Source organism: Otolemur garnettii, unplaced genomic scaffold, assembly GCF_000181295.1.
Source record: "Otolemur garnettii isolate 467f Iridium unplaced genomic scaffold, OtoGar3 scaffold00054, whole genome shotgun sequence".
Taxonomy (NCBI): domain Eukaryota; kingdom Metazoa; phylum Chordata; class Mammalia; order Primates; family Galagidae; genus Otolemur; species Otolemur garnettii.
Genome location: NW_003852449.1, coordinates 2,391,014 through 2,406,306, shown reverse-complemented (window position 1 = coordinate 2,406,306; position 15,293 = coordinate 2,391,014). Strand labels below are relative to the sequence as shown.

The 15,293-nt window shown below is 38.5% G+C and overlaps 1 protein-coding gene and 1 non-coding gene across 3 annotated transcripts in view; both read right to left on the bottom strand.

The window, feature by feature from the left end:
• Positions 1 to 15,293, bottom strand: part of DDHD1 (DDHD domain containing 1) — a 71,421-nt gene that overhangs the window by 31,718 nt on the left and 24,410 nt on the right. Inside the window, exons 2-4 of one of the 2 annotated variants that reach the window (XM_023514521.1) lie at positions 9,499 to 9,672; positions 2,290 to 2,391; positions 396 to 524 (exon numbers count right to left, since the gene is read on the bottom strand). In XM_023514521.1, the coding sequence (XP_023370289.1) occupies positions 396 to 524; positions 2,290 to 2,391; positions 9,499 to 9,672 (405 nt within the window). The remainder of the gene's footprint in view (positions 1 to 395; positions 525 to 2,289; positions 2,392 to 9,498; positions 9,673 to 15,293) is intronic. The other variant, XM_003792132.2, reaches the window with a different exon arrangement.
• On the bottom strand, positions 12,087 to 12,193 carry LOC111726124. The gene has a single exon (XR_002773982.1). It is a non-coding gene; the product is annotated as a U6 spliceosomal RNA (small nuclear RNA).

The following is a 15,293-nucleotide window of genomic DNA, read 5'->3' as shown; positions in this document are numbered from 1 at the left end:
GCACTGATTTGGCTTCTGCCCCATCAGTCCAGCTAAGTTAACAGTGACCTCCGTGTCACGAGAATCCCGTGGGAACTGTCCGTCCTCCTCTACCCTGACACTATGCTACACTTGCCATGTGTTATTTTCACTGCTTCAGATCTGACTGCTTTATACATTTGTAAATATAAAAGATATGTATTACTCTTACCAGATCATTCTAAATATACAATTTTTCATTGATGCATACACGTCAATCCAACCACTTTAATAAAAATTCATTTAAGAAGGAACCCATCACTAAATTTAATATGTATTTAAAATATACAAAAAGTAGAAATTGAACAGTCTACTTTGCATACAGGAGAAAGTCAGACCCTAAAGTTTTGCCCATCCCAGTAACACTCAGCAGTTACCTTTCGAGAACCCCAGTTTCTGGGTGACCGTTCTCGCGATTTTAGACGTTGTTGCATCGCTGTAAAGATATACTTCATCCATGCTGTGCCAGTCCACGTGGTTTCGGCTCAGCTTGAAACTATGAATAGCTGTTACAAAAAGGGAAAAGTACTTTGAAGTCCTCCAAGACAAACATTTGCGTGAAAAATTATAATATTCACATTTGCAATCTATTATCTAGTAACTCAGATATATGACCCAGGGCAACAAAAATACTCTATTAGTAAGTTTTATGTGAAGTTACTGATAGGTAGAGGCCTGATTTTATAAATGAGTAACCAGGTGCAGGGAAGGGTGACTTGTTAAACAGCAGAGAGGAGCTGTCCTAGCTGCCGTGATTCCCCACTAACACGCAGCTGGTGTGTCCCGTGACCGGGAATTGCCTCTCCAGGTGTTCCTCCCACTTGCAGAAAACCCTCAACAGCTTTGACACAGAAACTTAAATTCCATTTCTTTGGTTGATTTTACTAAAAATTTCAAAAAACCTGTAAAAATTTGACAAAACTAGACTCAGAAAAAAATTCACTTTAAACTGTCAAGATGATAACCTTTGACACTATACGATATTTTTGGAAAGGACAGTAAAACCAATTTTCCACTGGATATTACTCATCATAGCAGAAATCCAAAATAAAAGGATGTTTTATTAATGAAAAATTAAGGACATGCTTTTCTATTATGTTCAAGTCAGTATGGTCACTGCATTTCTGTATCTGGGGCTTCCTGGTGAAAACTGCATCTTAAAAACAAACCTGTGCCTTTAGCAATTCATGAGGCTGTGAGTCTGGGACTGCTGTCCCCATCACTCTGGTAACTTAGTACCAAATACAGTGCCGGGCACATATCATAAATTCAGTAATGTTCGTTACTGAAGCAGTAAATTGAAAAAACTGACATAGCATATCACCAATTCTTGATTTGCTAACTCTTGTATTCTGAAAGCTGAAATTTTCCTCTTTGTTCCTGTATATAGATAGAACAAATTAATATGCCAGGCACCTTCAAATCACTATGCCTGATTTTTTTTTCTTAAAATCCTTTTAAGGCAAAATATTGTCCCCATTTTGTACATAAAGACACGGAGGGACTGAGATTTAATGGACTTTGCTACAAAGCCTGTTACTGGCAGAGTCTAACTTTTTTGAGGACGGGTTGAAGTAACTTCAAGCTAAATATAAAAAGATACAGGCACTGGTCAAGATGCAGGATGCTAAGATAGTTTTATGAAAACCTATTCCTTAGGAGAATACAAAGTACATTATGAGAAAATGTACTTCTTAGTAATATTATAAATACAATTTCAAAAATTTATGGAAAACCAATTTATATTTTACTTACCTGCCAGGAGACATCACTAACATTGTACACAAGATTTGATTAATAACAAACATGAACAGTATCTTTAGCTCCCAAGAAAATAATGTACAAGATTAGCTTTTTAAATAAAAATAAACTTTTCATAAATTAAAAAAATCTTTTGTAAAGGTTTAATAATTTGCTTTTCTAATTCCATATCTGATCCAAGTCACTACTTTAAGCTTTTTAATCTAATGTTTCTAAACTATGAACTATTCATTAAAATACTTTCGAGCAACATTTGCTTAAAACATCGAAACTACAAGGTTTATTTACAGAATAGCGTTAAGCCAGCAAAATTTTGTTTCTCCTTAAACCATCCCCGTGCCGGGATGCACACCATCTACAGACGTTTATATACACTTATCGCAAGTAACACTAAGCTAATAGCACAATGGACACAGTCTTTAAAAACTAATGATTTCTATGCTTTACACAACGGAATGCTATAAACCAGGAATCTAACTACAGGGAGAAATAAAACTACAATTACTGTACCTTGGGAACGCTTTCGTTTAAGACCTGCGGCATCTGTACTCTCCTTATTTCCTCTCCATTTGAACAGAGAAGGGAGGGAGAAGGGAGGGAGGTGGTAGACAACTAAGAAAGCAAAAACACTGAGCTTCAAAGTAAATTTTAAATGAGGTTTGCCATTCTGTCTTTCTGTTGTACTGTTAACTTTAAAAAATGAGTTGTATTTGACAAACATTGTTCTAAATGCTTTATTTATATAATTTCTAATTAAAAGTCAGTAAAGCAAAACATTAATTTAATGCTCATCAAATACAGGCTCTACTTTAACCAAACGATAAAAGGCAAATGATATCTAAACTTATTAAAGACAGCTACATGATTATCACATTGCACACCTTTGCATAGATAGAAATAAAAAAAAAATAGAACACAGCATATTCGAATGCTTAAGAGATTAATAAATTCCATCTTTATAACACTAAGGTTATTTACCTCACCAAATTTGTGGCTCTGACGTAGCCAACAGCTTATGCACAAATTGAGAAGCATCGAATGCCACTTTAAATACCCAGTGCCCCTGAGAAGCTGCCGCGCACACACCCTGCCAGGCGCTCTTCAGTGCCTGAGAGCCACGGAGCCTTCCCTCAGAAACAAACAGTCCTTTCACAACTCGAGTTGTTAAAAGACCTTAAAAAATATAACTTTTAGGAAAAAATTTAAAAAATGAAAGAAAATCAGACTGGAAATTTTACTTCTAATTGTCTTTCTGGGGAAGGCTAGTAATGACAATAAAAAGGTCCTTAGCAGGAATGTTCGCTGCGACCTCTCGTGAGCGAGAACCAGACAGCAGGGCAGACCCAGCACAGACTCGGTATTTGGCAAATCAGTAGATAACCTTAGAGTCAATACTTTCCCTGCCAAATTTTGCTAGTTATATATCAGTTTCGTTATATTTTAAGTGGGCAATTACTTAGAAATCCACTTGAACTTGAATGTTACAATTCAGTTTCTTATCAGTTCCATTAATATATTACAGAATGTTCATGATTTAGTTCAAATTCATGTTCTAGTACTTTTGATTTTCATCCTCACTCCCTTCTACATTAATGTGACATTCGAAGGTTAAATACTGCTCAAATACAAAAATATGTAATTCCTGCTGTGTGGTACTAAAAACATACCAAATCTGTTGTATGTACACAGATGAAGAATATGCAAAGATTTGTGTAATAAAAGCAACTGAGACGCACTTTGCACCTGTGCCTCTATGTACCGGGAGGGCTCTAACAACTACGGACTAGCACTGAAAGCAAGAGACTACATCCTGGTGACAAACTCATTGTCACAGAGAGACGGTCAGTGAGAACGGCAGCAATTTTCTTCACTTAAACGTTTCTTCTTTCATGTGCCTCTGGTCAGTTACTGAGGCGAAGACGCACCACTTCGACAAGGAGACAGGTTTAAACGAAAAATTCATTAGGAAAAAGCTGCTGACACAGCAAAGTGGATCACACTGGCATAAACTGCAGACTTCACCGTTCAAGAACAAAAACGAGATTTTGTAAATCTAGTAATAAAATTAGCATGAATCAATTCCATATTTACTAAAAGGGAAAAGTATGGACCAAATGACATTTTAAAATTATATGAACACCTCCAGCTACTGAAGTACACGAATGAAGGCTTTCTTTTCTAAAAGAATGGCATAATTTAGAGATTAAGAAAAAATCCAACATACATATAAAAACACTTTTCTCACCCTCCACCCCAAACAGAGAAACACATTCCCAACATTAGAATGAAAAAAGTAACTCCACATGGAACCAGCTCCTCAGCCCTCCTGTGCACCAGGGAACCAAAACTCAAGGAGCTCAAGCAGGTGTTGGGGGTGACGTCCCCCCCGCTGGGCACATCACAGTCCACCCGCTGGGCACATCACAGTCCACCCCCTGGGCACATCACACGCTCTCTAGGTGAAGCAGGCACAATCATACAACTTTGATTTAAAACATACAAATGCAACTATGTAACCAAAACGTGTAAACTCCTGTAATATTCTAAACTAAAAGATTCCCATTCTCACAAAAATCAAACAAGGTTCTTTACTTATTAAACTTAATTCTGATTTTCACTTAAAAGTTGTTCTATTTGTTCCACACCCTGTAGTAGAGTTGGGGTTACTACCATAAACCCAGGAGAGAAAAAGAGAGTCTACTGTCAATTCAAACAGAGATTTCCATTAAAGAAAATTCACGTGCTGGAGAGCACTGTTTAACTTTTTCCTTTTTTAAAAATAAAGTTTTAGTCAGAAAGTCTTATGTTGTATTAGCAAAAAGTATACAGGCACTCTACATACAACTGTAAATGCTTATTAATGCTAACATTTAATCCATTTTATATAGTAAATTCTTATACAGCAATGAAAAAGATTTAAAATATTAAAAATATTTCCAATAAATTTCCTTACTTCATCTCTTCGTTATAATCTTCTTCATTATATAATTTTGAAAGCAAGAGAGCATCGCAAACTGGGCTTCTGATGATGATGACATACTAATCCCCAGAACAAAAAACCTAACCACCTTCCCTTTTGTAAAAGCTGGCAACTTGAAAAATTCCAACCCCAGGGCAGCAGCCAGCTACAATGAGAAAACTCTAGCCAATCCTCCTTGGACCTCAGAGGAATAAAGTCAAATTTACATGAAATTAAATAGTAACTAAAGAGAGAACTGGAAAGCTTAGCTCAGACAGGTTGGCCAGGCCCTCCCTGTAACTGGGCCATCCTTTTAACCAAAATGCTACATTCACAGTGCGGGATTATTCTTATTCCGCAAAAGTGACAGGAATACATTTTACCCACCAAACTGTTAAGCCGCATGGATCCTCACAGTGCCACCAACCCCTGTGTTGCCACAGCACTCCAAATTAGTCTTGAGAGTAAAAATTCTGTTCTTTCACCAAGCTACTGATGATTTTATATTCACAGTGTGACTCGCACAGACAGTGCAGGCAGGGCTTACACTCCAATCTGTCAGTCCCTGCCTTTCAGTCTGAGCAGTAGCTGACTTAGACTTACAAATGTATTTGTCGTTATAGATATGGGTGAACTTAGGTCCGTCATTTTTCTATTTGATTCTCTGTTTACTCTGTTTTTTGTTTTCCATTCCTTCTCTCTGGTTTCTTAATAGGTTAATTTAGCATTTTTTAGTATTTCCTTTTAATTCCTCTATTTGGCTTTAAAAGATATTTTTATTTAGAATAATTTTAGATGTAACAGAAAGTAGCACACACAGGAGAGCATATCCTCACTCAGCCTCCTCCAATGTTAGCATTTTATACAACTGTAATTATCAAAACTAAGAAATTAATGTTGGTACAATACTATCAGCTAATATATACTTTTTACTCAGATTCCTCGTTTTTCCGCTAATATTTTTGCTCTGAAACCCACTTCAGGGTAACACTGCATTTGGAATCATGCCTCCTTAGCGCCCTCTAATCCAGTGGTTCTCGACTTTCCTAATGCCGCAATGTATTTTCATTGTTAAAAAGGGGTCGCGACCCACAGGTTGAGAACCGCTGCTCTAATCTTCAATAAATTCCTCAAACTTTCCTTGTCTTTCATGATCCTGTTTTTTTCTTTTTTTTTTTTTTTGAGACACAGTCTCGTTCAGTTGCTTAAGCTAGAGTGTCGTAGCACCACAGCTCACAGCACCCTCAAACTCCTGGGCTCAAGCGCTCCTCCTGCCTCAGCCTCCCCAGTAGCTGGGGCTGCCGGCACCACCCAGATGCCGGCTGATTTGCATTTCCCTGGGGAGATCCTCGCTCTGGCTCAGCAGTGATTTCGCAGACCGGCTCTCAGTGTGAGTTTGTCTGCGGTTTTCTCACAACTGGATTGAGGGTGTGCAGTTTTTGACCAGCTTGACGTGCAGCACTAGCCCACTCAGTCCGACCTTTTTACTGATTATCTGTGTGCTTGGATAGGCTGCAGAATGAGGGAAATGGCAAGCTAGTGCCAGATTTAAGTATTTACAAATTACTTAATTGAAGGCCTGATTTTCTGTGTTTGATTCATTCTCAGTGAAACAACAGGCTTTCATTTGGGAAACTGCTAGATACACATCTCCTAGCCTGTTAAGTGTGGTGAGTAGGCAATCAATTTTCATTTTAACTGTGAGAGAACTAAACTTAGGTTAAACTATAAATAACAAAAAAGAATTCGCTATCTTTATTTACATCCTAAAAAGAGTTTCACAGTCTACTAAACTTCTGTCAGTGTCTTCAATTCAATGCTCATTTTGAGATTAGTAGGAAGATTAATAAGGAGTAAAATATTAAGTACAGTAGGCACTCCCTATCGGTGGATCAAAAATGCTCAGGAAAAAAATCAACAAAAGGCCGGGCGTGGCAGCTCACGCTGTAAGCAATCCCAGCACTCTGGGAGGCCCAGGCAGGCAGATTGCTTGGGCTCCTGAGTTTGAGACCTGCCTGAGCAACAGAGAGACTCTGTCCCTACTAATAATAGAAAAAACTAGCTGGGCATGGTGGCACAGGCCTGTCGTTCTAGCTTTCCAGGGAGGCTGAAATAAGAGGATCGCTCTAGCCCACGAGTTTGATGTTGCTGTGAGCTATGATGCCATAGCACTCTACCCAGTCAGACTCTGTCTCAGGAAAAAAAAAGAAAAAAGAAAAAGAAAAAAAACCAACAAAAAAATAACAAAAAATATAAATTAAAAACCATTATAATATATAACTACTTGCACTGTACTTTATATTAAAAATAACTCAGACCTGATCTAAAGCATAGGGGAAGACAGACACAGGTTACGTTTGAGTCCTGTGTCATGTACATAGAGGACATGAGCATCCTCGGATTCTGGCATCAGCGGACATCCTGGAACCAACTCTACAGGGGCACCAAGGGATGACTCTACATCCAATCTCTGTGTCAACAGCTACCCAAACCAGATGTGGTCAGAGGAAAAAGGAAATTATTATTTATTTTAATGTCCTTGAAGGCAAGAATTCTTTAGTTTCTTTGAAATCCCCTGGACCACTTAATAAGTCTCTGATGCAATATTTTAAACTGTTTTTAATCACTAAGTGGGACTTTTCCAGAAAGCCATATCTGGATAACTGCACTGTGCTGTGATGACTCACTCTCTCCAAACACCCGAGAGACCCTCCAAAGACCTCAGCAGGTGTGACACCCACCGTCTGCTGAGCTAGCTTGTTCTTACTCCTTTGTCCTACACTTATTTTAACTGTTCTCATGTAGCTGCGTCCACTCTCGTAGCTTAAATACTGCTTGCAGGTAGAAACTGTCTAGAGTCCAGACTTTATGATCTATACATGAGAAAATTTAGAGCAAAGGGCAAAATAATCAAAATATTTTAATATTTTAAAATCTTTGTAGATAAGGTAAGTTTGAGGTTATTTTTCCAACAATGGTAGCTTTTTGAACCATAAATGAAAATTTACCGTTCTATGTTCTATGAAATTTCCCATAATCTTCAGGGTCAAATGTTACATCTTTGATATAATGCTGAATAATAAAAACAATTAACAATCATGACAACAGTATAGATACTCAATTGAACTTATCTTGTCAGTAATAAAATATGCCAAATATTTACCTGTACACTATAGTACATTATAAAAATAATCAATTTTTTCTTCTAACGAACCCCAAAGAATCATCATTTGTGAAAGATTACAAACTGTTAACAGTTTAACAATTTTCAATTACAAATTAAAAATTTACCAATGTACACCCTTAAAGATAACACAAATATTACCATAATATCCTAGTTTGATACTCTAGAATTGACACACACCCACATACGCAGAGACATTTGAAAGAAATCTGCCACACAAATAAATAATGTTTTTCTATTAGTCTTATTTAAATGTGAGCACTTTGAGGAAAATGGAAACATCCTGATTCCTTGGCCATCTGCGGGGCTGCACCAGGTCTTATGCGGAACTGCTCCGTACATACCGATATTTAAGAAACTTCAGCTTGGAATTTCCAGTGGAATAAGGACATAATTTACTGATCAGGAAAGTAGACAGTATATTTGAAATTCCTAGAGTATCTGGCTCGTAACAGGGAACTACTGCTATACACATTTCTTAGACTAGCTGCCAATTTATTCAGAAGTCACAAGTCTCCTCAGTTTCGGGGGCTTTTGACCCCCAGACACAGTAGCCGTGGTGCAAGCTGACCACGGCTTCCTCAGGGAGAGGAGAGCGAGCCCAGAGCAGGGGGCAGGGAAGATGTGGGCTTTTACTAATGAGAAGGGCAATTCCCCAGCCAGTTTAGAGCTTATGGGTTTTGTCATTAGTTATGTTATAATAATTACTTCCAATCTCATAATTTATTTTTTCAGCCGCTTTCGGTGAATTACCTGATCGCTACCGAGCTGCTCTGCTTGAGGGGAAGGGGAAATTCTCACTTTAATTCACTGGATTAGTGAGGGTTTGCCAAGAAACCTCCCAGGGAAAGGCAAGCATGGAGGGAGGAACACTTTTAGGAGAAAATTTTAGAGAAATCTACAAATTCTAATCTACCTGTACAGTTATACTCACCAGAATAGCTCATCACACTGCCTGCAGTAAACGGGACAATACAAGTATTTTTAAGTTGACCACATCATTGTGAAGTTTACTCAAGATTCAGATACATAATGAAAACATGGCAATCTTGGCGATTATATATTTTTAACTATTGCAAATATACCCAAACGCTGAATAAGGAAATCTAAGGGTAGATTGTTTCAGATTAAAAATTGATATGTTTGTCAATAGGAAGGCAGATAAGAGATATACAAAAGTAATTATTTGTTTTTAACTTCAGGGAAAGAATCAACATTAAAATATTACAAAACTGTTCTTTTGATATAAGGACAAGAAATTTTTTGGTAAGTTCAACTTGCTTTGATAACTAAAAAACTACCACAAAGGACTACTAATTCAGGGGGTACATTATAACATTGTGTGTGTTCACAGTAAACCGTGCTGTGTCACACCACTGAACAGACTATTAAGTCAAATAAAAATTGAGTTAGTTCAGAAATTCATAAGTTTTTGATTCTAGAATATTTTTAAAGAAACAAATTTTATAAATTCTAACCTTCCTGAAATTACCACATCAGACTTATGAACTACTCTAAACTTTATCAACAATTTATCTGGTTTATAGAATATATTAAATGTATTAACTGGTCTTACCATCTTTTCCATCTATGGATTTTGACACTTCAATATCAAAATTTTCCTCCATCTGCTGACCCCTAAAACGACTGAGATGTTCTTGCTCAATTAAATTACTTTCTTCTTCTTCCAGAGGCTGCCAAGTACCATCAATAAACCACTGTCCACGCATTACTGGTATTTTATCAGCCTCTGAAAAGAGAAATCCACACATTTTAGGATTTGACCTCCTAAAAAGAGACACAGTACCTACAATCCTGTATTTAGCTATTAATGCTGCAAAAACAGATTTTCTTGACCTAACACAATCATTTAAAGTTTTAAAGTCCAATTTTTAAGCCAGAGTATATATCTTTCTATAGCATATAATTTTACTTATGTTAAATATTACACCTAAAAGTTATCTCAGGGTTAGAAAGGTAGCTAAATAGCTATCCACATAATTGAGACCCTGACAATAAAACCTGGCTGACCAAGTGGTTAAGAAGAGTTTTATGCAAGGCTCTGGTGATTTCCAGTAGCTCAGAATACTGAATCATCTCAGAAATAGCACTTACAAAGAGTGTGGTATTAGTGTGTTATACTAACAGGGCCACCTTGGAGGTTATGAGCTCCTAGTTAGTATGCAGGAACAACGAGAATGAGATGGCATCTTCTACAGAGTTGTTAGAGAATCTTTCTAAAATAATAAGTTTTTCTAATACTCAAAAATTTTTTCTTATTATTTGGGATTCATTGAGGGTACAAAGAATTAGGTTACACTAATTGCATTTGTTAAAGTCCCTCTTACAATTGCGTCCCGTGCTATACACCGTGACCTCCCACCCCCGCCCCCTCCCCACTTGCTCATTCCTCTACCCCTCTCCTTGTATTAGCTCTTCTGACTTCATATTAGAATTGAGTACATTGGATTCTGGCTTCTCCATCCTTCTGATGCTTTACTAAGAATGTGATCCAACTCTATCCAGGTTAATACAAAAGATGTAAAGTCTCCATCTTTTTTAGTGGCCAAACAGTAGTCCATGGCACACATCTACCACAGCATGTTAATCCATTCCTGGGTTGGTGGACACTTGTTTAGGCTGTTTCCACATTTTTCTAATACTCAAATTCTTTTATGGCTCCCCACTGCTTTCCAGACAAACCCTAAGCTTCTCAGGATGGTTCTGGGCTCCTCCTGATCACTCCTCTGACTAGCCCCTCACACACCCGACGCTCCTTCAGGCACACAGCCATCTAACTGGCATCCAGGAGTCCCCGTGAACCGGCACTAGGGGAGGTGCTGGAGTCCTTGCGATGATGTGAACGGCCCTGTGCTTTCCAGAGTCCACTGTGCCGGGTCTTATTCCTGTGCCTGCCTATGCTGTCCCCACCTGGGGTGTTCTGACCCACTTTCTTCATTCAGCTTTTACACTTGTCTCCCCCCCTCTTCATGATCCCACTGTGTCAATTCTCTGCACCTCTGTCAGTTTATCTCAGCTGCCTTCTGCTTAGCTGTCCTCACTGCCATGGGACCTCATATGGCACCATGTCCTCAGGAAAGGTAAAGTAACCACCATACAGGGTGACTTCATCAATACGTGTTGCCACTTGGGTGCCACTGTGGTCCTGAGCCCTTTCATCTGCTCCCATCAGGGTCTCTCCCAGCCTGCTCGCCGGGTCTGCACCACAGCCGCTCAGCCTCTAACAGTCCATTTTCTGACCGTTACCCTTTGATTCACAAGAGTGAGCTTAACTATCTTCTAGGTATGGAAAAAGAGGGGATGAGGGGGTGAACGTTTTCATGCTAACACAGGGACAGAAAAGACACGATCATAAGCACACAGCCTAATAATGACCTTTCGTGAGTGTAACTGCCCCAGACTAAGCAGGCGCTGTGCAGCCCTCCCCTCCCCCTCACACAGCCCTCCCTCCTCACTAAGGGTAAATACAAGCCTAACCTTAGCACTACAGTAAGTTTCGTTTTCAAAAAATTTATATAATAAAATCTCAACATATTTATACTCTTCTACTGGTTTCTTTGCCTCAATAGTCTGTTTGCTAGAGCCTTACAAACACAAGATTATTTTAATGGTTTTAGCAGGTAAACATCAGATGCCTGTGAGCTATGTTCTTGGTCTAGCTACTTCTACCATTAATAAAACTGTTCTAAATAGAGACATCAGACAATAAATTCCTAACGATGTGCTGTAACAGACATTAAATCATCAGGGTGGGAGTGGAGCTCCACGTGGATCAGCCCTGATGCTGGGAAACCACCCTAAACGGGACCTCAGTCATGTAACTGGAGAACACTGTTTCTGGCCAGGATTGTCCTCACCTCTCCAACATGGACATCCTCTTTGTCCTGGCTCAAGCTCGGAACATCCCAAGCCAGGCTGTGCCCACATCTGGCTATTTTCTTTTTTTTTTAGTTTTATTTTTATTAAATCATCATCAGCTGTGTACATTAATGCAATCATGGGGTACAGTGCGGTGTTTTCATATACAATTTGAAATACTCTCATCAAACTGGTTAACATAGCCTTCACGTCATTTTCTTAGTTATTGAGACATTCATACTCTGCTTTTAGAAAGATTCACTTGTAGCCTTGTAAGATAAACCAAAAAATATGGAACGCTTCACAAATTTGCGTGTCATCCTTGCGCAGGGGCCGTGCTAATCTTCTCTGTATTGTTCCAATTTTAGTATATGTGCTGCTGAAGCAAGCACTTCTAGCTATTTTTCCTCAGCCACCTTAGGCTCTGACATCCCACAGTAAGCCACCACCCCACTGAGCCTCCAGTGTCCCAGGTGAGGTTGTCCCTGTGAGAACAAGCTTTCCCCTTGACAGGCAGGGGAGGAGGGAAACAGAAGGGCTGTGTGGTGGTTCAACGAGATGATTTTGGTCCCTACAGGACATACGGTGCAGTTTGAAGACATTTTTGATCGTCCCAACTGGTATGGAGCGGTACAGGGCAGGAATGGTCCTAAAGACCTGGAGTACACAAGGCAGCCCCTCCCTCACTGCCCTCCTGCTAACTATGCTCACGCTGGGAAATCCAGGCTAGCGTTAAAACCTACAGCACTGATACCTCTCTACAGAGCTGTATGTATAACTAGTGTAATTCTATCTTTGTACAAAACATACGTTGGTGTACACACCAAAAAGAAGGGAAGGGAAGACATGTGCTAAACTGTTCCTGACAGGCCTGTGGGACGGAGGACAGGAGCTTTGTGTCCACACTGTGAGCGTCTACAGTGCTTGACACTGTCTCAGTCAGGAAGATGAAATATCACATATTTTAGAAGAACTGCTAGTTGACCATCGTGTACCATTCTTCCCCTATTCCTCCGAACAGAATACTAATTTTAATAGCTAAAAGATTATCTCAAAGCTCATCTCCTTCCAGCAAGGTTTGGCCATGTGACTAGGTTTGGGTAATGGGGTACAGCAGAAGTTACTAGGTGGTACAGCTTTTGAGACCTTTCCTTCTTTCCTGCTGCCACCCATGTCTCGAGCTCTTGAGGCTCTTTTGGACCAGGTCACTACACAAAGATGGTTATTCTTTCTGTAAAAACATGGATTACTGTGGAGTGGCCACACAGCCCTGGACTCCAGACATTCACATACTTGTTAGGTGGAAGGAAATACACCCATCTGTGATTAAGCCACTGTTGTTTTAACTTTTTTATTATGTACAAAAGAATCTCATAACTAAATATCATCTCATTTTGTAGTTACAGAATGGCAAGATCTGGACACATCTGACACAAAACAACTGTGTAGGCAGAGACCAGAGAAAAACTTTCCACCGATTAATGGATGTGAAGAATATGTTGGAACTAAATAAACAAAATATTGTTTTTCACTTACATAGTATAATGATATTCATTAAAGTCAATTTAAACCTAATATAAAGATTAGCACTCATTTGCTCACTGATTATCAGAAAATAACTAAGCCAATATACCAAATATTAGGTAAACCATGATGAAAGAATGACCTTTATTAAAATCAAAAGGAGAAATAGCCTTGTATCCCTGGGATGAAGCCTACTTGATCATGATGTATAATTTTTAATATGTGGCTATAATCTGCTAGCTAAAATTTTGTTGAGTATTTTTACATTTATATTCATTAGTGAAGTTGCTCTGTAGTTTTCCTTTATAGTTGGGCCCTTTCCTGGTTTTGGTATCAGGGTGATGTTTGTTTCATAGAATGTGTTAGGTAGGGAAGGATCCTTCCTTCTCAGTGTTTTAGAATAGGTTCTGCAGTATGGGTACAAGATTATCTTTGAAGGTATGATAGAATTCTCATGTGAAGCCATCTGGTCCAGGGCTTTTTTTGTTGTTGTTGGAAGCTTTTTTATTGTTTCTGCAATCTCAGTGCTTGATATTAGTCTGTTTGAGAGATCCATTTCTTCCTGGTTAAATCTAGGAAGATGGGATGGTGGCAGGTATTGGTTCATTTCCTCCACGTTATCAAATTTCTGGGCATAGAGTTTCTTGTAGTAATCAGATATAATCTCTTGTATCTCTGTGGTATCTGTTGTTATTTCCCCTTTTTAATTTAAGATTGAGGTTATTAGAGATCTTATTTTCTGTTTCTGGCCAATCTGGCCAAAGGTTTATAACCCACTTTGTATTTTGTTGTTGTTGTGGATTCATTGAGGGTATCGAAGAACCAATTTTGTTGCATTAATTTTCTAAATGATTCTTTTGTTTTCAATTTCATCTATTTCCGATTTCATTTTGGTTATTTCTTTTCTTCTGCTAGGTTTGGGATTAAATTGCTCTTCCTTTTCCATTTCTTTAAGGTGATTCATTAGTTTGTTGATGTCTTCTCTTTCTGTTTTTTGGATGTACCACCTAATGTGACTAATTTCCTTGTTACAACTGCTTTTGCAGTGTCTCACAAGTTTTGGTAGCTTATAGCTTCACTGTTTTTATATTCGAGAAATTTAATGATTTCCTCCTTTATCTCTTCCTTGACCCAACTATCATTCATTCAGTATAAGGTTATTTAGTTTCCATGGCTTTGTGTGGGGATGAAAATTTTGTTGGGAGTTCCACCTTTATTGCCTTGTGGTCTGAAAAGATACAAGGTATAATTTCAATTCTTTTAATTTTGTTGAGGTTTGTATCCTAGGATATGATCTATTTTGGAGTATGTTCCATGGGCTGACATGAACGTCTATTCCTTGGCTTTGGGAGGGTGTGTTCTCTATACGTCTATTAAGCCCAGTTGTTCTAGGGTCATCTTTAAGTCCCTTATATTTTTGTTTAGTTTCTGTTTAGAGGATCCGTCTAGTTCTTTCAGAGGGGTGTTAAATTCCCCTTACTATTATGGTGTTGTAGGATGTCATATTGCTCAGACCAATTAAAGGTTTGTTTCATAAATCTGGCAGCATTGAAATTAGGCGCATAAATATTTAGAAAATGTCCTCTTGAGGTATTGTTCCTTTGACCAGTATAGGTGAGAGACATGAACAAAACCTTCTCTGAGGAAGACAGATGAATGGCTAACAAACATATTTAAAAAATGCTCATTGTTCCTAATCATCAGAGAAATACAAATCAAAACCACCCAGCAATCTCTTAAACCCAGTGAGAATAGCCTGTATCACAAAGTCCCAAAGCTGCAGATGGTGGCAATGATGTGGAGAGAAGGGAACACTTTTACACTGTTCATGGAATTGCAAACTAATACAGACTCTTTGAAAAGAAGTATAGTTTGGAGGGATTACTTCTGAGGTTTACCTTATAGGGGTACAGGTGAATCTTTCTAAGAGTAGAATGTGAATGTTTTAAAGCAATAACTGAGAAAATG